Below are 23,792 nucleotides of genomic sequence, written 5' to 3' on the forward strand. Positions count from 1 at the left end.
TAAGATCTACAAGATGGGTGAATATAAAGGATATCTGTGTCCTGCAAGTCTGCAGATAATATTGACACTGAAATCAGATGAAAACAATTCATAGTGGTGCATACCTATGAGTGATGGGTCAATGAATGAAATGAAAACAAACTAAAACGGAAAAAGAAAAGAAGGGAGCCGGGGGGTCGCAGGGCGGAAGGGCGCGAAGGGGAGCCCTGCGACCCCCCGGCTCCCTTCTTTTCTTTTTCCGTTTTAGTTTGTTTTCATTTCATTCATTGACCCATCACTCATAGGTATGCACCACTATGAATTGTTTTCATCTGATTTCAGTGTCAATATTATCTGCAGACTTGCAGGACACAGATATCCTTTATATTCACCCATCTTGTAGATCTTAATTCACTAGTCCTCATACTCTTTTGAGTTTTTAGACATTTATATATAATTTTTCTATCACATATTGTTTTATTTGTATATGCATATATTTATAGATATATATATATTTTTTCTGAGTGTTTTCAGTCACATTTTGCACGATACACGGGATTGGTCTTTTTGGTTGTCGGGGGAGTGTGGGGGGGTGTGGGTGCGTGGGGGGGGTGCATCTGGTGGGGGTGGTGTGGGGGGGGGGAGTAGAGGGGGGGGGTTTTGTGTGGGGGGTGGGGGGGTGGGGATATGTTGGAATGCTGGATGGTTAGCCTGCATATATATATATGTGTTTTTTTGACCATTGTGTGCCTAACATGGTGTCTTTTATGCTCTAGAATATTTCTTGCCCTGCATCTCATCCTCCCTTTCATCTACGTGGAAGAATGATCCCTTCAGAGTGTTAACAGCAATTATTTCCACCTGCCTTGGAGTTGAACGACCTCTCCTCACCTTTTGTGGAAAATTATTAGTTACTTGATGGAATTCTGCAGGGGTGAACCTTTTCTCCCTCTTTCTTGAACTCTGCCCATTTGGGTATATTACTATCTTGCCCATTTTGGCCCCTCCCAGTGGATTCTGGATTTTGGACCTTCATTATCATTTTTTGATTTAAAAAGGACCTGTTGCCTTATGTATACATGTATATAATTTGTATATAATTTATTTTGTTGGTTGTGGGATATTGGGTCTTTGTTCCTCATGCTGGACCTGGCGCCATCTTGCACGGTCTCATTTATATTATTATTTCATCGTTTATCATATTCTCTTTTTTATTTATGTAATGGTATGTCCATCTGTAGTATGACCTGATCACGTGTATGGAGGCGCATGCATGATCACGAATGTATGTGGTTTTATATCATATTATTGATTTATATTTCATTCATATATATCTTGCGCATGCGTTGTAGATGTCCACATATATTTAGTTGCATGCAGGTTTATATTTGTTTCTAGGCATTGCGCTTTAATTATAACTATTTTTTATTTTTAATGGCATTGCGCTCTAACCTTAATTATTTTTACTCCTGTATGGCACGTGGACTGTAATTTATTCTATGTCCCACATAAATTGTATTGTTTGTAATTTTTATCATTAAGGGTCATATTATAACTTTGTTGGTCGTACATGTATTGTATACACTGATTTTGACTTGGTTTGTGTTATTTATATGATTCTAGTCCGTTTTTTGTTTGCGCATGCGCTGTGCACATTTTTGCGCACTTAGACTATTTTTTCATTTGCTTACTACGTCCGGTATCAGGTGACTGTTCTATCATGTGATACATCACATGACCGGAGCAAGATGGCGCCGGGTCCATGCGGGATCCGCCGATCTGCGTCGTCCACATGTGTCTGTGAGTACTGTTTTAGCCATACACCTGTTTATGATTTATCAATTTGTTCTACCCCCTATATATAGTAGCATTGGGGACATGTGTATTCATCCCTGAGGAAGTCCACGTGACGGAACGCGTGGGATGTTTTCCCTAACCCACTGAGTGATGGCCATATTGGTTGTATTTTACTAACCTCCCTTTCCCCCTTCTTTTGCACTTTGTCTGCACTTGCACTTTGTTTGCTCGCATTTGCCATGATGTATTGATTTTTGTGATCTAGTGTGTTTTAGCACAGGGGATTTGGCACCCTTTTGTGTCTGGTTATTGTTTATATTTATTTGTTTTATAGGATATTATTGTTTACTCCCATTCATATATATTTATCTTGGTCATCACATAACATATTTCCCAGTGGGTTGGGAGCCACTTGGCCGAATCTGGGCCGGTGGCTTGGTGGTATTTTTAACTGTTTTTATGGTTTTTTGTTTGTTCCCGGCATTTATGTACAATAAAATTTCTATATATTTTTTTGCATTTTGTTGTGAGGTGCAGTCCATTTTTTCAGCCTTGTTTTTCGCAGTACACAACTTGTAATACCCAACACAACCTGAGGACAAGAGCGACTCTGCTAAATGTTTATTTTTCTTTTATTTCAGAACCAATGCCTATAAAATCCCTCAGTTACACGAATGTGACCTCATCCTCTGTGTCCCTGACTTGGAGTAAACCTGATGAGTATCAGACGTCTTACAGCTACAGAGTCCAGACCAATGTCTCCTCATCATCCAATACAACAGTAACCACTGAATCAGCCACAATATCGGGTCTGACCTCAGGAGAGACATATACATTCATGGTATATACAAGAGCTGCCGATGGCCTCACTGAGTCAGACCCGGTGTCACTATCTACCTGCACAGGTGAGGACGGAGGGAATCGGTAATATGTGATTAGTGTGTCTGTAAAGCTGCCGATACATGATGTGCTATATATTGTAACTTAGCACAGTTATCACAGTATGTATTGGCCCCTATTACTGTACTTAAAATCTGAAAAAGGAAAAAGTCTTCTGCTATCTCATCCTCTCCTGTGTACCTACAGTGAAGCAGTTGCTAATAGGAGATATGTAACAGACAGCTATAAGAGGAAAGGACCGTCTAGCGATCATTTATGCAGCCTGGCCATGTGACTGATCGTGCCTTGTGATAGCTGCGTAAGGAATCTCATGTGCAAATAGTCTCAGGCTGTCTTACACGGCCCTAAGGCTCTGTTGTCATCTGTATAGTGGTTTCCAGCAGTGCTGGATCCCTCATATAATATCATTGGTGCTTGACCACATTGACAGTGGGGTCCATTCATTTCTACTGTGGTTTCTGTTGTTTTGACTGAAAAGGGTGCAGTGTTATTTCCCATCAAATATAGCCAAATCTTTACAGGAGGTTTTTAAGTAAGGCCAAGGCAAATTGCAACAACAGCCGTGATTTATGCAAAATGTATGTTGTATGAACATGGCCTAGTAATGGAATATTTTTAAATATCTTGTACTTTACTAACAGTATGTCAGTATATAAAGATTATTATAATATTCATATTGTTTTCATTAGGGATGGTCCGAACCTGCTGAGGTTCGGGTTCGTATGAACCCGAACGCTCGGCAGCAGATACCCGCTGTCTGCCCACTCCGTGGAGCAGGCAGATCCAGCGGGAGTAACGCCTGGAAAACTGGGATACAGCCTATGGCTATGGCTGTATCCCAGTTTTCCAGGCGGTCCTCCCGCTGGATCCGCCCGCTCCACGGAGCGGGCAGACAGCGGGAGTCATTACCGAGGGTTCGGGTTCGTACGAACCCGAACCGAAGTCGGTTTGGACCATCCCTAGTTCTCATAGTAAACATGTAACTCTTCCACAGCCCTAGGCCTATTACTTTACTTACATTACAAGAGAGATAACTGCACATAACTAACCTGTCTGTGATCTTCTCCTCAGTTCCTGCACAAGTTTCCTCCGTCTCACTGATCAATTCCCAGTTAATTGATACTCTCAGAGTCACATGGACGAAACCAGCAGATGGAAAAGTGGATTATTATAACGTCAGTATAACAGGAGCCGTCAGTAACACAATACAGACTACTACTACCCAGGTGACTGTCCCAGGATTACTACCAGGCAGAGAATATAGCGTCACTGTACAGACAGTCAGTGGGAGCTGCAGCCAGACATCTGCTCCAGTGACAGAGGCCACATGTGAGTATCCTCAGCATCTCATCTATAGTCACTCTATATAATCCTCCTATCATCAGTCCCCTCTGTTACACACACTATTACCTTATTACACACTTGCTGTATATGTTCTCACCCGTCTGTATCTCTCTCCTCCTGCACAGATCCAACCCCACCTGGAAACATAATCTTTACCACAATTACACCAAAGACTCTGACATTCTCCTGGATGGAGCCGGTGAATATGAGCGGTGTGAATAAGTCATATAATATAAGCTATGGGATATTCTCCTCATCTAATATAACTGTGACAAGTAGCACAACAAATGTCACCACCCTCCAGAACCTGATATCTGGGACCAACTACTCCATATCTGTGGTCACAGTCGGAGTCCGGGGGTATGGGAGCTCACCGCTCACCACATCTGTCTATACAAGTAGGTTTACTTATAAATATTTGCCACTTGTTTGACTGTCACAAGATACAAAGAAAGCCATCGAGAAAATGGTGATGGATAAGAGTATTGTAAAGGAAAAAGCCGATACAATTCCCTGAAACATTATAATATTTATTTTATTTATCTTAAGCCATGTTATCTGAAATAAGGAAAATGTGGCAGCTTTATTCCAGTGCAACTTGTGTTCTCAGTTTCTGAATGTTTTTTCCAGCTCAATTCCATATACAACTGAATTGAGCTAAGTTGTAATACCCAACACAACCTGAGGACAGGAGCGACTCTGCTAAATGTTTATTTTTCTTTTATTTCAGAACCAATGCCTATAAAATCCCTCAGTTACACGAATGTGACCTCATCTTCTGTATCTCTGACGTGGAGTAAACCTGATGAGTATCAGACGTCTTACAGCTACAGAGTCCAGACCAATGTCTCCTCATCATCCAATACAACAGTAAGGACTGAATCAGCCACAATATCGGGTCTGACCCCAGGAGAGACATATACATTCATGGTATATACAAGAGCTGCCGACGGCCTCACTGAGTCAGACCCGGTGTCACTATCTACCTGCACAGGTGAGGACGGAGGGAATCGGTAATATGTGATTAGTGTGTCTGTAAAGCTGCCGATACATGATGTGCTATATATTGTAACTTAACACAGTTATCACAGTATGTATTGGCCCCTATTACTGTACTTAAAATCTGAAAAAGGAAAAAGTCTTCTGCTATCTCATCCTCTCCTGTGTACCTACAGTGAAGCAGTTGCTAATAGGAGATATGTAACAGACAGCTATAAGAGGAAAGGACCGTCTAGCGATCATTTATGCAGCCTGGCCATGTGACTGATCGTGCCTTGTGATAGCTGCGTAAGGAATCTCATGTGCAAATAGTGTCAGGCTGTCTTACACGGCCCTAAGGCTCTGTTGTCATCTGTATAGTGGTTTCCAGCAGTGCTGGATCCCTCATATAATATCATTGGTGCTTGACCACGTTGACAGTGGGGTCCATTCATTTCTACTGTGGTTTCTGTTGTTTTGACTGGAATGAGTGCAGTGTTATTTCCCATCAAATATGGCCAAATCTTTACAGGAGGTTTTTAAGTAAGGCCAAGGCAAATTGCAACAACAGTTGTGATTTATGCAAAATGTATGTTGTGTGAACATGGCCTAGTAATGGAATATTTTTAAATATCTTGTACTTTACTAACAGTATGTCAGTATATAAAGATTATTATAATATTCATATTGTTCTCATTAGGGATGGTCCGAACCTGCTGAGGTTCGGGTTCGTATGAACCCGAACGCTCGCCAGCAGATACCCGCTGTCTGCCCACTCCGTGGAGCAGGCAGATCCAGCGGGAGTAACGCCTGGAAAACTGGGATACAGCCTATGGCTATGGCTGTATCCCAGTTTTCCAGGCGGTCCTCCCGCTGGATCCGCCCGCTTCCACGGAGCGGGAAGACAGCGGGAGTCATTACCGAGGGTTCGGGTTCGTACGAACCCGAACCGAAGTCGGTTTGGACCATCCCTAGTTCTCAAAGTAAACATGTAACTCTTCCACAGCCCTAGGCCTATTACTTTACTTACATTACAAGAGAGATAACTGCACATAACTAACCTGTCTGTGATCTTCTCCTCAGTTCCTGCACAAGTTTCCTCCGTCTCACTGATCAATTCCCAGTTAATTGATACTCTCAGAGTCACATGGACGAAACCAACAGATGGAAAAGTGGATTATTATAACGTCAGTATAACAGGAGCCGTCAGTAACACAATACAGACTACTACTACCCAGGTGACTGTCCCAGGATTACTACCAGGCAGAGAATATAGCGTCACTGTACAGACAGTCAGTGGGAGCTGCAGCCAGACATCTGCTCCAGTGACAGAGGCCACATGTGAGTATCCTCAGCATCTCATCTATAGTCACTCTATATAATCCTCCTATCATCAGTCCCCTCTGTTACACACACTATTACCTTATTACACACTTGCTGTATATGTTCTCACCCGTCTGAATCTCTCTCCTCCTGCACAGATCCAACCTCACCTGGAAACATAATCTTTACCACAATTACACCAAAGACTCTGACATTCTCCTGGATGGAGCCGGTGAATATGAGCGGTGTGAATAAGTCATATAATATAAGCTATGGGATATTCTCCTCATCTAATATAACTGTGACAAGTAGCACAACAAATGTCACCACCCTCCAGAACCTGATATCTGGGACCAACTACTCCATATCTGTGGTCACAGTCGGAGTCCGGGGGTATGGGAGCTCACCGCTCACCACATCTGTCTATACAAGTAGGTCTATATTTTCTGTGTGAAACAGCAGTAAATTAGGCTGTGTTCACATCTGCATAATATTTTGGTCCCGCCCCCAGTGCACCAAACCACCCAATTTACATATTACTTTGACTGCCGATTTACCGAAAACAATGCTGGGCATTACGTTAAAAAAAAATTACTTTATTCTCAGTGTCGGCCCTATGGGAATGCAACAGCAGGTTAGAGTATTCTGATCCTGTTACTTTCCCTTTTATGTCAGCAAACTAGAATAATGTGCAAACACCAGTTATTGCACTGGGGAAGGCCAGACAGCTAAATAACGTCCGTTATTTTGGACTGAAAATAATGGACGTCATTTTAAACGCAGTTGAAAAAAAACGCTTTGTGAACATAGCCTAACACTGATCTCTGACACCTGAGAACATTACTGCTCAGTTAATATTTTTACAAGGCTCTTATAAAATTCACGTGAGAAGATACCTGTCATTTAGTGAGGGCAGCAGAATCCACCGAAAAAATCCTGTTGATGGGCAGTCTTCTTCTAACACGAGCCGTGGTATGGAAATCCCAGAAGTGCCATAGACTCCATTGTAAGTTTGTTACAAAGCAGTCTTTGGCGTTTACTGGATTTCCATACCACGGCTCGTGTTAGAAGTGGACTGCCCATCAACAGGATTGTTTTCAGCGGATCCTGCTGCGCTCACCAATTGACAGGTATCTTTTAAGAGTTCCTACATGAATTTTGAGTGGGAGCATGGCAGATCCCATAGCAGTAATACAGGAGTTATTTTAGGTAGAAATACGCTGTTGTAAAATACTGTATGCTGCAATCTCTCCATTAACTCTGTATGTTTTTATTTCAGAGCCGCTAACAGTAAAATCTCCACACATCAGTAATGTGACCTCATCCTCTGTGTCCCTGACGTGGAGTAAACCTGATGAGTATCAGACGTCTTACAGCTACAGAGTCCAGACCAATGTCTCCTCATCATCCTCACTAATCAATAATACAATAGTGACAAATGAATCAGCTACAATAATGTATCTGACCCCAGGAGAGACATATACATTCATGGTATATACAAGAGCTGCCGATGGCCTCACTGAATCAGACCCGACGTCACTATCTACCTGTACAGGTTTGTAAAAGATTTCTAGAAAGCACCTTAAGGCTATCTTCCCACTATGTTAAAATGACGTCCATCTTTTATAATTACGGCCCTTACTGTGCAAACAATGGCCATTATTTATGAAATGATAGCCATCGTTTGCACAATAACAGCCATTTTTATAAAAGATGTCCGTCGTTATTACGTAGTGGGAACATAGCCTAAATCATTAGTTCTTCTTATCAGAGACGTACTGCCCAGTTTGAGTTTTTGCCCCATAGCAACCAATCACAGTTCAGCTTTAATTTCAGAAAGATTGATAAATTGAGGCCACTGTACAATGTTTTGAAATATGCCGACCAGTAGTAGTTGGTTTCCTTTTGGCATCCACAAACATGAATGGGTGAGCTGTTGTCTGGGCATGCATGTGCTCTCCAATAGGTAGAGGGGAAAAGCTGCTGCCAACGTGCCCAACCAACCTGCTGCTCGCACATAAATAAACTTTGGCCGCTGTTAATGTTAATTAAATCTGAAATAATTTCTTTCCAGGTCCTGGGCAAATTTCCATCAGCTCTGTGAATAATTACAAATCCACTAGTTTCCTGGTTGTGGATTGGACAAATGCTACAGGAAAAGTTGATAATTATAATGTCACCCTGACAGGAGTTATAAGTAAAACTACAAATACAAATTCTAATTCTCTGCGAGCGAACTTCACTGACTTAACACCAGGCGCAGAATATACAGCAACCGTGCAGATAGTCAGTGGGAACTGCAGTGTGACATCAGCACCAATGTCAGAGGCCACATGTGAGTAGCTTTACATAGATCAAAAAAATAAAAAAGGCATAAGAGCTGGCACAAAGAACCAATGTTACAGTGGTCGTATGCGCATAACAATGGCAGATTGGCAAAGCAAACACAAGATGCTCTGTAAGTTTTCAATATACTCAAAAATTAGACCTTTTAAAGTGTTGTGGGTTTTTTATGTGTTTTTTTGTTTTTTTGCAGAAATTAATAGTCCAGGCGATTTTAAGAAACGTTGTAATTGGGTTTATTAGGCAAATATGCCATTATCTGCATTCAAAAAGACTTTCCCCAGATTCCCCCCCTTCTCCTCTCTCTTATCCACTGCTCATTATCAGGAAATCTCCACTATTTTACATCAGACGTGCCCTGTCTGTTCTATGGAGAGGTAAGGGGGGAGGAGAGAGATTAGTCGCCAGCAGAGAACAAAGGATTACACAGGGGGAGCTGTGTGAAAGGTATTCAGAGGTCAGAGAGGTCAGTGCTGACTTCAGAGGAGATAGCCCGGTGATGTAGCTGTAAATTAACTCTTTGTTGTCCTGTGTTGGTGCCTCATCTCCCTCAACCCCTCCCTTCTCCATAAGAGAACCATGAAGACAGGGGGGGAGAGCTCTAAACTGCCTTTTCATGATTAAAAAAATGCATTTTTCAGTTAATAAACCCAATTACAAAGTTTCTTAATCGCCTGGACTATTGATTTCTGCAAAAAAAAATTAAACGACAGTGACACCTTAAGACCTGATTGCACTAAATGATTATTATTATCGGCTGTTCTGGTATAATGGGTTACATGCACAATGTCAGCAATATTGACAGTGACGATCTGCAGGCCGTTGCCCTGTGCAATTGGAGCGCCGCTCTCTACACTGCGGCCCCTCCCGCAGCTCCCTTATTATTGCGTGACTATGGACTCTCTGATTTACCATTAGTGGTTATGTTCATGATACCCAAAATTTAGAGTGTGTTTCAACAGTTCAGTCCTACACGACTTAGGGTTCTTATAGACTAAGCAATTTTTTAAATGATTTTTAAACCAGATTGTTTATTGTTAACCTGAAATTGTTCATCGTATTACTCAGAACGACAGTCGTTAGTTACGATCAGTTACTCCATCTGATCCCAGCAAATGATGGAACAACGCAGAATAACAGCGAACGATTAACAATCATTTTGGTGTCAGCGCCAAACAAACGACGAACGATTTCTCGTTGGTCATTTCATCTATGCCTGCATATACACGAAACAATTATCATTTAAATTCGAGCGATATAATGATAATTCGAACAATAATAGTAACCAGGATACACACTCAGAGTTGATATAAGGCAAATGTATTGTTATGTAATTGGATACACTCTGTATACGCACATTGCCGAACTAGTTGTAATTGTTTGGAAATGTTCTTGTAAAACAAAAATACCTTTCATAAAAAGATTGAAACATAAACTGAATAATACGTGGATGGGCCAAGGTCATTAGAAGAGAAGCTGCTCCTATGTAGTCACATAGAAGGGGGACCCCAAATTCTTGATGTGGCAACCCCCTGTAACAGGGTTTATGCAATATTAGAAAAACATGGCAACTTTCCTCTAAAAACAGCACCACCAATGTTGTGTGCGGTATTACAACTTGGCCCCATTCACTTCAATGGAACTGAGCTGTTATACCAGACACTATCTGTGGACAAGAAGGGTGCTGTTTTTTGGAAGAAAGCAGCTATAGGGTTTTTTTTTCTAGTTTTTGATAACCTCTTTTACAGGTCAAGGGGGTTATCCAGCTCTATACAACCATGGCCACTTTCTTCCAGGGACAGCACCACTCTTGTCTCCAGTTCAGGTGTGGTTGGCAATTAAGCTCCATTCACTTCAATGGAACTACAGTAAGTTTTAAAACCTGCACCCAAACTGGAGACAAGAGTGGTGCTGTCTCTGGAAGAAAGTGGCCTTGGTTTTGTAGCACTTGATAACCCCTTTAAAATGGATTTGACTTTTTTTTTCAAGTTTTAAGCTGCTAATATGTAGGGGCCAAACTGTAGCCGCATGTACAAGGAGCCCAAAGCCTTTACTAAGTACAATAGACAACACATAATAGTCACATCTGATGGATCTTATGTCATGGATGCCTTTCATTTATTCCCTGACATATTGCATGCAGTCTGCCCTAATGTGTTGCATTTCTCTACACAGATCCAACCCCACCGGGAAACATAATCATAAACCAAATAGGAACTAATACCTTGATATTATCATGGGGACCCCCAGTCTATATGAGCAGTGTGTCTAAGTCTTATAATACAAGTTATGGGACTTCTTCAGGACCTTGGACTATTAAAAGTAACACAGAAAATGGCACCACCCTCCAGAACCTGACATCTGGGACTAACTACTCCATATCTGTGGTCACAGTCGCAGCCCGGGGGTATGGGAGTTCACCGGTCACCACATCTGTCTATACAAGTAGGTTTATATTTCCTGTATGGAACAGTAATAAATTAGTCAGGCAATGTTCACATCTGCACAATTTTTTTCTGTTCTGCTCCTTCTTAGCAAAATAATGATAAAATAGAAGTGTCACATCCGCTGAAAAAATCGTGCAGGTGGGCGGTCATCTTCTAACGTTAGATGTGGAACAGAACTCCCGGAAGTGCCATAGACTGCACTGTAAGGGCCTGTTCACACTACAGAATTGGTGCCGGAATTCCATGTGGACCCCACCCCCCTCCTGGAACATACAATGCAGTTCTGAGAGTTTGGTACTACGGCTCATGTTAGAAGAGGACCGCCCATCTACAGGATTTTTTGAGTGGATCCTACAACTCCCGCCAAATGATAGGTATTTGTTAAGAGTTCTCCCATGAATTTGGGTGGGAGCATGGCAGATCCCATAGCAGTAATGCAGAAGTCATTTTAGGTAGAAATTGGCTGTTGTAAGATACTGTATGCTGCAATCTCTCCATTATCTCTGAATGTTTTTATTTCTTTTATTTCAGAACCATTGTCAGTAAAATCTCCACAGATAAGCAATGTGATGTCATCTTCTGTGTCTCTGACGTGGAGTAAACCTGATGAGTATCAGACGTCTTACAGATACAGAGTCCAGACCAATGTCTCCTCATCCTCCTCACTGATTAATAATACAATAGTGACAAGTGACTCAGCTACAATATCGGGCCTGACCCCAGGAGAGACATATACATTCATGGTATATACAAGAGCTGCCGATGGCCTCACTGAGTCAGTCCCTGTGTCACTATCTACCTGCACAGGTTTGTAAAAGATTTCCAGAAAATACCTTAAGGCTATCCTCTCACTATGTAAAATGACATCTGTTTTTTATGATTATTGCTAACAACGGCCATTATTTATGAAATGACGGCCATCATTTGCACCATAAGAACATGGTGGGAACATAGCTTAAATCATTAGTTTTTCTTATCAGAGACGTCCAGTTTAAGTAATCGGTGTGGGGTTTTTGTTTCAGGTAGATAGTAACCAATTACAGCTCAGCTTTCATTTCAGAGAGATTGATATATGATCACCCGGGCGCCTGGGGTTTGGTTTTACTGCCGGGTCAGCTGGTGTGGTAGCTGAGTGGGTCTAGAGTCACTTGGGCACTTGTCACGGTAGCCTGGAGTGGTGTAGGATCCACCACGGACAGTTTGGCACCCCGTCTGCAGGTAGGTTTAACCCAAGTGTAGATGTGTATAGGTGCGGCTGTGCGCAAAGATATGCCAAGATAGTCCAACACTTGAAAAGAAGAACAGTTTACTTACAGAAATTCAGAGCGACACAGGTGTACTTGGCAAAAAATACAGTTTAGTGCAATACAAAAATACTGGAGGTTACTCAGGTGCTTGTAAGAGAATGTTTTGCAGAATAGAGGAGAGAGGGTGCCTTAAGGGCCTGGTCCAATTAGTAGTGGACTCTGCCTGGAACAGTTTGTGGTGCTCTGGTGTGAGGCTCGACCGCCACTTGCTGGATGGTGAAGCATGACTCCACCGCAGTAGCCAGACCGCTCAGCCAGATGTTAGGTTGTTGTGACGCCAGTGCCGGTTATTGTCAACATTATTTAAATCTAAAATAATTTCTTTCCAGGTCCTGGGCAAATTTCCATCAGCTCTGTGAATAATTACAAATCCACTAGTTTTCTGGTTGCAGACTGGACAAATGCTACAGGAAAAGTTGATTATTATAATGTCACGCTGACAGGAGTTATAAGTAAAACGACAAATACAAATTCTCTGCGAGCGAACTTCACTGACTTAACACCAGGCGCAGAATATACAGCAACCGTGCAGATAGTCAGTGGGAACTGCAGTGTTACATCAGCACCAATGTCAGAGGCCACATGTGAGTAGCTTTACATAGATCAAAAAAAGGATAAGAACTGGCACAAAGAACCAATGTTACAGTGGTCATATGTGCATAACATAGTAAACACAAGATGATCTGTAAGTTCTCCATATGCTCGAAAATTGGACCACTTAAAGGGGAACTATGAGCAGGTTAGATGAATCTGACCTGCTGATAGCCCCCTATTGCGCACGGGGCACTGAGGAGGAAGGTAAGTGTGTTACCTTCCTCCTCTGCACTGTTCCCATGCTGTTAGCAATGTAATCCTCGGTCGAGAGCACTGCCCCACCCTCCGAGTACAGAGCCGGCCTGCCCTTTCTAATGATAATCAATCGAGCGGGTGGGACAATTTGGCACTATGGAGGTGGGCAGTTTTCCTAAAGGTGCTCCGGACCGGACCGGAGTAAACTGCTAACTGCACGGGAACACCGTCCCGTGCCCAATAGTGGGCTATTAGCAGGTTAGAGTCGTCTAACCTGGTGATGGTCCCCCTTTAAGACCCTATTACACCAAACGATATTGGTCGTACTTGGACAATTATAGGCCATTCTGGTGTAATAGGTTACATGCACAATGTCGGCTGATCGTTGTCTTTCAAGATCTTCAATAAAAACCATAACAGATGCCCTAATATGTTGCATTGCTCTACACAGATCCAACCCCACCGGGAAACATAATCATAAACCAAATTGGAACTAATACCTTGACATTATCATGGGGACCCCCAGTCTATATGAACAGTGTGTCTAAGTCTTATAATACAAGTTATGGGACTTCTTCAGGACCTTGGACTAGGAAAAGTAACACAGAAAATGTCACCACCCTCCAGAACCTGACATCTGGGACCAACTACTCCATATCTGTGGTCACAGTCGGAGCCTGGGGGTATGGGAGCTCACCGGTCACCACATCTGTCTATACAAGTAGGTTCCATAAGCAATATTTCCTGCTGTCGCTATTATTATTGTTGTGCAGTTGACAAGTGCAAAATACTAATGGAATGGAGGTGTAAGATAATAACTTATAATCATGTTTGCCATCCTGATAAATCCTTTTGAAAGATAATAGAGCATAGCATTGATCAGTGGTATTAGCGCTCTGCTACTACAATCTGACTGAGGCAGACTCTAGTAACAGATTGGTGATCAGGCAGCATAGAGGTGAATAAAAGATCCTGGGGTTACTATTGGACAGTGCCATAAATCTCCTCTGGGCTACAACGGCCGTACTTTTACCGTGGTGGAACAATGCCTCTTGTTCTATGGGATCCCGGCTGGAGCGTACACACATCGTACACGCTCCGGCCGGGATCCCATACGCCGCCGCAAACAACTGACATGTCGGTTTTCTGCCGCCGGAATTCAGTAAATTCCGGCCGCAGAAAGACCTGTCAGTTCACACAGTGAAGCGAGCGGCTCCGGCCGCTTGCGTCACTGTGCGCTATGGGAAGCTCTGATGCGGGCGCGCGTTAATGCGGCCGCATCAGAGCTCTGTGGCCGAAAGCATCATCCGGCAGGTACTTAAGTACCGGCCGAGACGATCCGGCCAGAGACCGGCAGTTCCGTGACCCGGTCTCATACGTAATAGGAACATAGCCCTACAGTGTATTATACATCTCCTCCAGCGTTGCTTCATGTTTCTAAGGATATGCTAAATTTAGAGATAGCTTAATAAAGGACATATACAGCCCAAATTTTTAATTTTACCAGGGGCGTAACTACCACCATAGCGGCTGCTATAGCGACAGGTCACATGAACATATCAACAGGATAGATTAATCTAACCTGATAATAGTTCCCCTAAAAAACTGATATTAGACTAATATTTTTTTTAAAAAATGCATTAGCTTCACTGTATATGAGTGGTACAGAATAGCAGGGATGTAACTGTATTATAGCCACAGTATTCAGGTTGTTACTTGTTCCATAGACCAGTCTTTACAGATCTCTACATTTATAAATTTGTCATAATCTTCTTAATCTTAATTTTGAACATTGTTTGTACGTGATGATTGACAACACTTGTTTTCAGACATGCAGAAAATGCCCCCCAAAAAAAATCTATGAAAAAAGTCAAGAATAGGAGAGAGCAGAAAAGTTTATAACATGGAAGAATTTAAGATGCTGTCAGGGCTAGGAAACTGGACGACAATAGACAGGTGATGCACTGGCACCCGACCCACTGTCCCTGCCCAATTGCCTCTACTGCCCTAGGCGGCAGCGGACAACTGGTCATCAGTCCCTAGCCTGTATAAGTGTACACCAAACGATGACAAGACAATACAAAAACACAGTGAATCAGGGTCAGAGGTCCGGGTCGGCAACTAGAGGTCTGTGCAGTACAAAGATGTAATCCGAAGGAGTAGTCAAAAAGCCAAAGCCAGCAAAGTCAGGAAACCAGTAAATACAGACCATGAACAACAGTAGGTGAAGATAGACTTGGAGGTACGAGCTTCTATTGCAGGCAGGGAATGGCAGACAGGGGAACAGTTTTATGGAGGCTGGAGTCCCAGCCCCTGGAATGATTGGGGACTGAGGCTCCAGCCCCCAACGAAGACTAAAGCTGACTGGCGATGTTGGCCGTCAGTCAGCATAAACCTAATGACACACGCCCAAGCCACTCGGCTGGGGGTGGTGAAGCCCCAGCCTCGGCAACATAATAGACATCAGTCAGTGCGTCTCCAGCAACCAGGTCGGTTTGTAGCTAGGGACGCCGCCGGCGTGTTCCCTGTTGCCAGGGACGCCATTGGTGTTCACAGGGGGGAGGCCACATGCATATAGTTTCTGTGATTTGTCAATGTATTGATCGTTGTCACCCTCCTACCCCACCTATGTCTTGTTCAGCGCTGATAGATCCTCCCGCAGCTGCACAGACTGAATAACCATATGTCATATTTCCCAGTCAGTTCACTGTGACTGGCTATTTGTATCACTTCTCTTTCTGATATATATCTATTTTTCTTTTTTTAATTTCAGAACCAATGTCTATAAAATCCCTCAGTTACACTAATGTGACTCCATCTTCTGTGTCTCTGACGTGGAGTAAACCTGATGAGTATCAGACGTCTTACAGCTACAGAGTCCAGACCAATGTCTCCTCATCATCCTCACTGATCAGTAATACAGTAGTGACAAGTGAATCAGCCACAATATCGGGTCTGACCCCAGGAGAGACATATACATTCATGGTATATACAAGAGCTGCCGATGGCCTCACTGAGTCAGACCCGGTGTCACTATCTACCTGCACAGGTGAGGACACAATGCCTGAATCTAGTGATTTACTGAGCACCTATAGGTTAGGGCTTCAAGGTGATGCAGCATCGCCCATGAGTGATGGTGAAATCACTATCACAAGTTGCAAGTGACCCAACATTTTGAGAGGTTTTGATGTTAGCATGATCCATAAGGAAACTTTGAGCTGCAACAAGCATATGATGACTTAAAGGAACTCTATTGTTGCATAAGTTTTTATTTTTAACCGTTCTTGATTATGTTTCTTTTCCCTGGCATGATAATCTATTGTAGTTTTGCAGTTTTCACTCTGACCACAGAGCCAGTACTATTAGTCTTTCCGCTCCTGTCACGTGTGCTGTATACATTGGGGCAGGATCAGTAGTCATCTTTTATCACAGAAAGGAGCTGAGCTGCAGTTACACCTCGCCACCGCTACACAGTGAAAGGAGACCAACTCTGTACACTGTGCTGCGGCTACGAACAGCTGATCATCGCGTTATAGTGTGTCCAGTTTATTTATTTAATATGCGGAGAGGGGGTGGCATATCTGAAATTTTATCGTTTTTCTTCAGTTCCAGAAAACGCTGTCAACGTCTCACTGATCAATTCCCAGTCGGTTGATACTCTCAGAGTCACATGGACAAAACCAGCAAATGGAAAAGTGAATTATTATAACGTCAGTATAACAGGAGCCGTCAGTAACACAATACAGACCAATACTACCCAGGTGACTGTCCCAGGATTACTACCAGGCAGAGAATATAGCGTCACTGTACAGACAGTCAGTGGGAGCTGCAACCAGACATCTGCTCCAGTGACAGAGGCCACATGTGAGTATCCTCAGCATCTCATCTATAGTCACTCTATATAATCCTCCTATCATCAGTCCCCTCTGTTACACACACTATTACCTTATTACACACTTGCTGTATATGTTCTCACCCGTCTGTATCTCTCTCCTCCTGCACAGATCCAACCTCACCTGGAAACATAATCTTTACCACAATTACACCAAAGACTCTGACATTCTCCTGGATGGAGCCGGTGAATATGAGCGGTGTGAATAAGTCATATAATATAAGCTATGGGATATTCTCCTCATCTAATATAACTGTGACAAGTAGCACAACAAATGTCACCACCCTCCAGAACCTGATATCTGGGACCAACTACTCCATATCTGTGGTCACAGTCGGAGTCCGGGGGTATCGGAGCTCACCGCTCACCACATCTGTCTATACAAGTAGGTCTATATTTTCTGTGTGAAACAGCAGTAAATTAGGCTGTGTTCACATCTGCATAATATTTTGGTCCCGCCCCCAGTGCACCAAACCACCCAATTTACATATTACTTTGACTGCCGATTTACCGAAAACAATGCTGTGCATTACGATAAAAAAAAATTACTTTATTCTCAGTGTCGGCCCTATGGGAATGCAACAGCAGGTTAGAGTATTCTGATCCTGTTACTTTCCCTTTTATGTCAGCAAACTAGAATAATGTGCAAACACCAGTTATTGCACTGGGGAAGGCCAGACAGCTAAATAACGTCCGTTATTTTGGACTGAAAATAATGGACGTCATTTTAAACGCAGTTGAAAAAAAACGCTTTGTGAACATAGCCTAACACTGATCTCTGACACCTGAGAACATTACTGCTCAGTTAATATTTTTACAAGGCTCTTATAAAATTCACGTGAGAAGATACCTGTCATTTAGTGAGGGCAGCAGAATCCACCGAAAAAATCCTGTTGATGGGCAGTCTTCTTCTAACACGAGCCGTGGTATGGAAATCCCAGAAGTGCCATAGACTCCATTGTAAGTTTGTTACAAAGCAGTCTTTGGCGTTTACTGGATTTCCATACCACGGCTCGTGTTAGAAGTGGACTGCCCATCAACAGGATTGTTTTCAGCGGATCCTGCTGCGCTCACCAATTGACAGGTATCTTTTAAGAGTTCCTACATGAATTTTGAGTGGGAGCATTGCAGATCCCATAGCAGTAATACAGGAGTTATTTTAGGTAGAAATACGCTGTTGTAAAATACTGTATGCTGCAATCTCTCCATTAACTCTGTATGTTTTTATTTCAGAGCCGCTAACAGTAAAATCTCCACACATCAGTAATGTGACCTCATCCTCTGTGTCCCTGACGTGGAGTAAACCTGATGAGTATCAGACGTCTTACAGCTACAGAGTCCAGACCAATGTCTCCTCATCATCCTCACTAATCAATAATACAATAGTGACAAATGAATCAGCTACAATAATGTATCTGACCCCAGGAGAGACATATACATTCATGGTATATACAAGAGCTGCCGATGGCCTCACTGAATCAGACCCGACTTTACTATCTACCTGTACAGGTTTGTAAAAGATTTCTAGAAAGCACCTTAAGGCTATCTTCCCACTATGTTAAAATGACGTCCATCTTTTATAATTACGGCCCTTACTGTGCAAACAATGGCCATTATTTATGAAATGATAGCCATCGTTTGCACAATAACAGCCATTTTTATAAAAGATGTCCGTCGTTATTACGTAGTGGGAACATAGCCTAAATCATTAGTTCTTCTTATCAGAGACGTACTGCCCAGTTTGAGTTTTTGCCCCATAGCAACCAATCACAGTTCAGCTTTAATTTCAGAAAGATTGATAAATTGAGGCCACTGTACAATGTTTTGAAATATGCCGACCAGTAGTAGTTGGTTTCCTTTTGGCATCCACAAACATGAATGGGTGAGCTGTTGTCTGGGCATGCATGTGCTCTCCAGTAGGTAGAGGGGAAAAGCTGCTGCCAACGTGCCCAACCAACCTGCTGCTCGCACATAAATAAACTTTGGCCGCTGTTAATGTTAATTAAATCTGAAATAATTTCTTTCCAGGTCCTGGGCAAATTTCCATCAGCTCTGTGAATAATTACAAATCCACTAGTTTCCTGGTTGTGGATTGGACAAATGCTACAGGAAAAGTTGATAATTATAATGTCACCCTGACAGGAGTTATAAGTAAAACTACAAATACAAATTCTAATTCTCTGCGAGCGAACTTCACTGACTTAACACCAGGCGCAGAATATACAGCAACCGTGCAGATAGTCAGTGGGAACTGCAGTGTGACATCAGCACCAATGTCAGAGGCCACATGTGAGTAGCTTTACATAGATCAAAAAAATAAAAAAGGCATAAGAGCTGGCACAAAGAACCAATGTTACAGTGGTCGTATGCGCATAACAATGGCAGATTGGCCAAGCAAACACAAGATGCTCTGTAAGTTTTCAATATACTCAAAAATTAGACCTTTTAAAGTGTTGTGGGTTTTTTATGTGTTTTTTTGTTTTTTTGCAGAAATTAATAGTCCAGGCGATTTTAAGAAAGTTGTAATTGGGTTTATTAGGCAAATATGCCATTATCTGCATTCAAAAAGACTTTCCCCAGATTCCCCCCCTTCTCCTCTCTCTTATCCACTGCTCATTATCAGGAAATCTCCACTATTTTACATCAGACGTGCCCTGTCTGTTCTATGGAGAGGTAAGGGGGGAGGAGAGAGATTAGTCGCCAGCAGAGAACAAAGGATTACACAGGGGGAGCTGTGTGAAAGGTATTCAGAGGTCAGAGAGGTCAGTGCTGACTTCAGAGGAGATAGCCCGGTGATGTAGCTGTAAATTAACTCTTTGTTGTCCTGTGTTGGTGCCTCATCTCCCTCAACCCCTCCCTTCTCCATAAGAGAACCATGAAGACAGGGGGGGAGAGCTCTAAACTGCCTTTTCATGATTAAAAAAATGCATTTTTCAGTTAATAAACCCAATTACAAAGTTTCTTAATCGCCTGGACTATTGATTTCTGCAAAAAAAAATTAAACGACAGTGACACCTTAAGACCTGATTGCACTAAATGATTATTATTATCGGCTGTTCTGGTATAATGGGTTACATGCACAATGTCAGCAATATTGACAGTGACGATCTGCAGGCCGTTGCCCTGTGCAATTGGAGCGCCGCTCTCTACACTGCGGCCCCTCCCGCAGCTCCCTTATTATTGCGTGACTATGGACTCTCTGATTTACCATTAGTGGTTATGTTCATGATACCCAAAATTTAGAGTGTGTTTCAACAGTTCAGTCCTACACGACTTAGGGTTCTTATAGACTAAGCAATTTTTTAAATGATTTTTAAACCAGATTGTTTATTGTTAACCTGAAATTGTTCATCGTATTACTCAGAACGACAGTGGTTAGTTACGATCAGTTACTCCATCTGATCCCAGCAAATGATGGAACAACGCAGAATAACAGCGAACGATTAACAATCATTTTGGTGTCAGCGCCAAACAAACGACGAACGATTTCTCGTTGGTCATTTCATCTATGCCTGCATATACACGAAACAATTATCATTTAAATTCGAGCGATATAATGATAATTCGAACAATAATAGTAACCAGGATACACACTCAGAGTTGATATAACGCAAATGTATTGTTATGTAATTGGATACACTCTGTATACGCACATTGCCGAACTAGTTGTAATTGTTTGGAAATGTTCTTGTAAAACAAAAATACCTTTCATAAAAAGATTGAAACATAAACTGAATAATACGTGGATGGGCCAAGGTCATTAGAAGAGAAGCTGCTCCTATGTAGTCACATAGAAGGGGGACCCCAAATTCTTGATGTGGCAACCTCCTGTAACAGGGTTTATGCAATATTAGAAAAACATGGCAACTTTCCTCTAAAAACAGCACCACCAATGTTGTGTGCGGTATTACAACTTGGCCCCATTCACTTCAATGGAACTGAGCTGTTATACCAGACACTATCTGTGGACAAGAAGGGTGCTGTTTTTTGGAAGAAAGCAGCTATAGGGTTTTTTTTTCTAGTTTGTGATAACCTCTTTTACAGGTCAAGGGGGTTATCCAGCTCTATACAACCATGGCCACTTTCTTCCAGGGACAGCACCACTCTTGTCCCCAGTTCAGGTGTGGATGGCAATTAAGCTCCATTCACTTCAATGGAACTACAGTAGGTTTTAAAACCTGCACCCAAACTGGAGACAAGAGTGGTGCTGTCTCTGGAAGAAAGTGGCCATGGTTTTGTAGCACTTGATAACCCCTTTAAAATGGATTTGACTTTTTTTTTCAAGTTTTAAGCTGCTAATATGTAGGGGCCAAACTGTAGCCGCATGTACAAGGAGCCCAAAGCCTTTACTAAGTACAATAGAGAACACATAATAGTCACATCTGATGGATCTTATGTCATGGATGCCTTTCATTTATTCCCTGACATATTGCATGCAGTCTGCCCTAATGTGTTGCATTTCTCTACACAGATCCAACCCCACCGGGAAACATAATCATAAACCAAATTGGAACTAATACCTTGACATTATCATGGGGACCCCCAGTCTATATGAACAGTGTGTCTAAGTCTTATAATACAAGTTATGGGACTTCTTCAGGACCTTGGACTATTAAAAGTAACACAGAAAATGTCACCACCCTCCAGAACCTGACATCTGGGACTAACTACTCCATATCTGTGGTCACAGTCGCAGCCCGGGGGTATGGGAGTTCACCGGTCACCACATCTGTCTATACAAGTAGGTTTATATTTCCTGTATGGAACAGTAATAAATTAGTCAGGCAATGTTCACATCTGCACAATTTTTTTCTGTTCTGCTCCTTCTTAGCAAAATAATGATAAAATAGAAGTGTCACATCCGCTGAAAAAATCGTGCAGGTGGGCGGTCATCTTCTAACGTTAGATGTGGAACAGAACTCCCGGAAGTGCCATAGACTGCACTGTAAGGGCCTGTTCACACTACAGAATTGGTGCCGGAATTCCATGTGGACCCCACCCCCCTCCTGGAACATACAATGCAGTTCTGAGAGTTTGGTACCACGGCTCATGTTAGAAGAGGACCGCCCATCTGCAGGATTTTTTGAGTGGATCCTACAACTCCCGCCAAATGATAGGTATTTGTTAAGAGTTCTCCCATGAATTTGGGTGGGAGCATGGCAGATCCCATAGCAGTAATGCAGAAGTCATTTTAGGTAGAAATTGGCTGTTGTAAGATACTGTATGCTGCAATCTCTCCATTATCTCTGAATGTTTTTATTTCTTTTATTTCAGAACCATTGTCAGTAAAATCTCCACAGATAAGCAATGTGATGTCATCTTCTGTGTCCCTGACGTGGAGTAAACCTGATGAGTACCAGACGTCTTACAGCTACAGAGTCCAGACCAATGTCTCCTCATCATCCTCACTAATCAATAATACAATAGTGACAAATGAATCAGCTACAATATCGGGCCTGACCCCAGGAGAGACATATACATTCATGGTATATACAAGAGCTGCCGATGGCCTCACTGAGTCAGACCCGGTGTCACTATCTACCTGCACAGGTTTGTAAAAGATTTCCAGAAAGTACCTTAAGGCTATCCTCTCACTATGTAAAATGACATCTGTTTTTTATGATTATTGCTAACAATGGCCATTATTTATGAAATGACGGCCATCATTTGCACCATAAGAACATGGTGGGAACATAGCTTAAATCATTAGTTTTTCTTATCAGAGACGTACTCGTCCAGTTTAAGTAATCGGTGTGGGGTTTTTGTTTCAGGTAGATAGTAACCAATCACAGCTCAGCTTTCATTTCAGAGAGATTGATATATGATCACCCGGGCGCCTGGGGTTTGGTTTTACTGCCGGGTCAGCTGGTGTGGTAGCTGAGTGGGTCTAGAGTCACTTGGGCACTTGTCACGGTAGCCTGGAGTGGTGTAGGATCCACCACGGACAGTTTGGCACCCCGTCTGCAGGTAGGTTTAACCCAAGTGTAGATGTGTATAGGTGCGGGTGTGCGCAAAGATATGCCAAGATAGTCCAACACTTGAAAAGAAGAACAGTTTACTTACAGAAATTCAGAGCTATACAGGTGTACTTGGCAAAAAATACAGTTTCGTGCAATACAAAAATACTGGAGGTTACTCAGGTGCTTGTAAGAGAATGTTTTGCAGAATAGAGGAGAGAGGGTGCCTTAAGGGCCTGGTCCAATTAGTAGTGGACTCTGCCTGGAACAGTTTGTGGTGCTCTGGTGTGAGGCTCGACCGCCACTTGCTGGATGGTGAAGCATGACTCCACCGCAGTAGCGGGGAATAGCTCAGCCAGATGTTAGGTTGTTGTGACGCCAGTGCCGGTTATTGTCAACATTATTTAAATCTAAAATAATTTCTTTCCAGGTCCTGGGCAAATTTCCATCAGCTCTGTGAATAATTACAAATCCACTAGTTTTCTGGTTGCAGACTGGACAAATGCTACAGGAAAAGTTGATTATTATAATGTCACGCTGACAGGAGTTATAAGTAAAACGACAAATACAAATTCTCTGCGAGCAAACTTCACTGACTTAACACCAGGCGCAGAATATACAGCAACCGTGCAGATAGTCAGTGGGAACTGCAGTGTTACATCAGCACCAATGTCAGAGGCCACATGTGAGTAGCTTTACATAGATCAAAAAAAGGATAAGAACTGGCACAAAGAAC

General features: G+C 42.5%; 1 protein-coding gene across 1 annotated transcript in view; it reads left to right on the forward strand.

Moving 5' to 3' along the window:
- Nucleotides 1-4,225: 4,225 nt before the first annotated feature.
- LOC138789200 (receptor-type tyrosine-protein phosphatase beta-like) overlaps nt 4,226-23,792 on the forward strand; it is a 56,668-nt gene continuing 37,101 nt past the window's right edge. The window contains exons 1-12 of the mRNA XM_069967806.1: nt 4,226-4,418; nt 4,751-5,014; nt 6,082-6,339; nt 6,480-6,752; nt 8,396-8,656; nt 10,840-11,109; nt 11,643-11,801; nt 15,981-16,256; nt 19,128-19,388; nt 21,571-21,840; nt 22,374-22,649; nt 23,487-23,741. Coding sequence (XP_069823907.1) covers nt 4,226-4,418; nt 4,751-5,014; nt 6,082-6,339; nt 6,480-6,752; nt 8,396-8,656; nt 10,840-11,109; nt 11,643-11,801; nt 15,981-16,256; nt 19,128-19,388; nt 21,571-21,840; nt 22,374-22,649; nt 23,487-23,741 — 3,016 coding nt within the window. The remainder of the gene's footprint in view (nt 4,419-4,750; nt 5,015-6,081; nt 6,340-6,479; nt 6,753-8,395; nt 8,657-10,839; nt 11,110-11,642; nt 11,802-15,980; nt 16,257-19,127; nt 19,389-21,570; nt 21,841-22,373; nt 22,650-23,486; nt 23,742-23,792) is intronic.

Source organism: Dendropsophus ebraccatus, chromosome 4 (assembly GCF_027789765.1).
Source record: "Dendropsophus ebraccatus isolate aDenEbr1 chromosome 4, aDenEbr1.pat, whole genome shotgun sequence".
In the NCBI taxonomy this organism is placed as follows: Eukaryota; Metazoa; Chordata; class Amphibia; order Anura; family Hylidae; genus Dendropsophus; species Dendropsophus ebraccatus.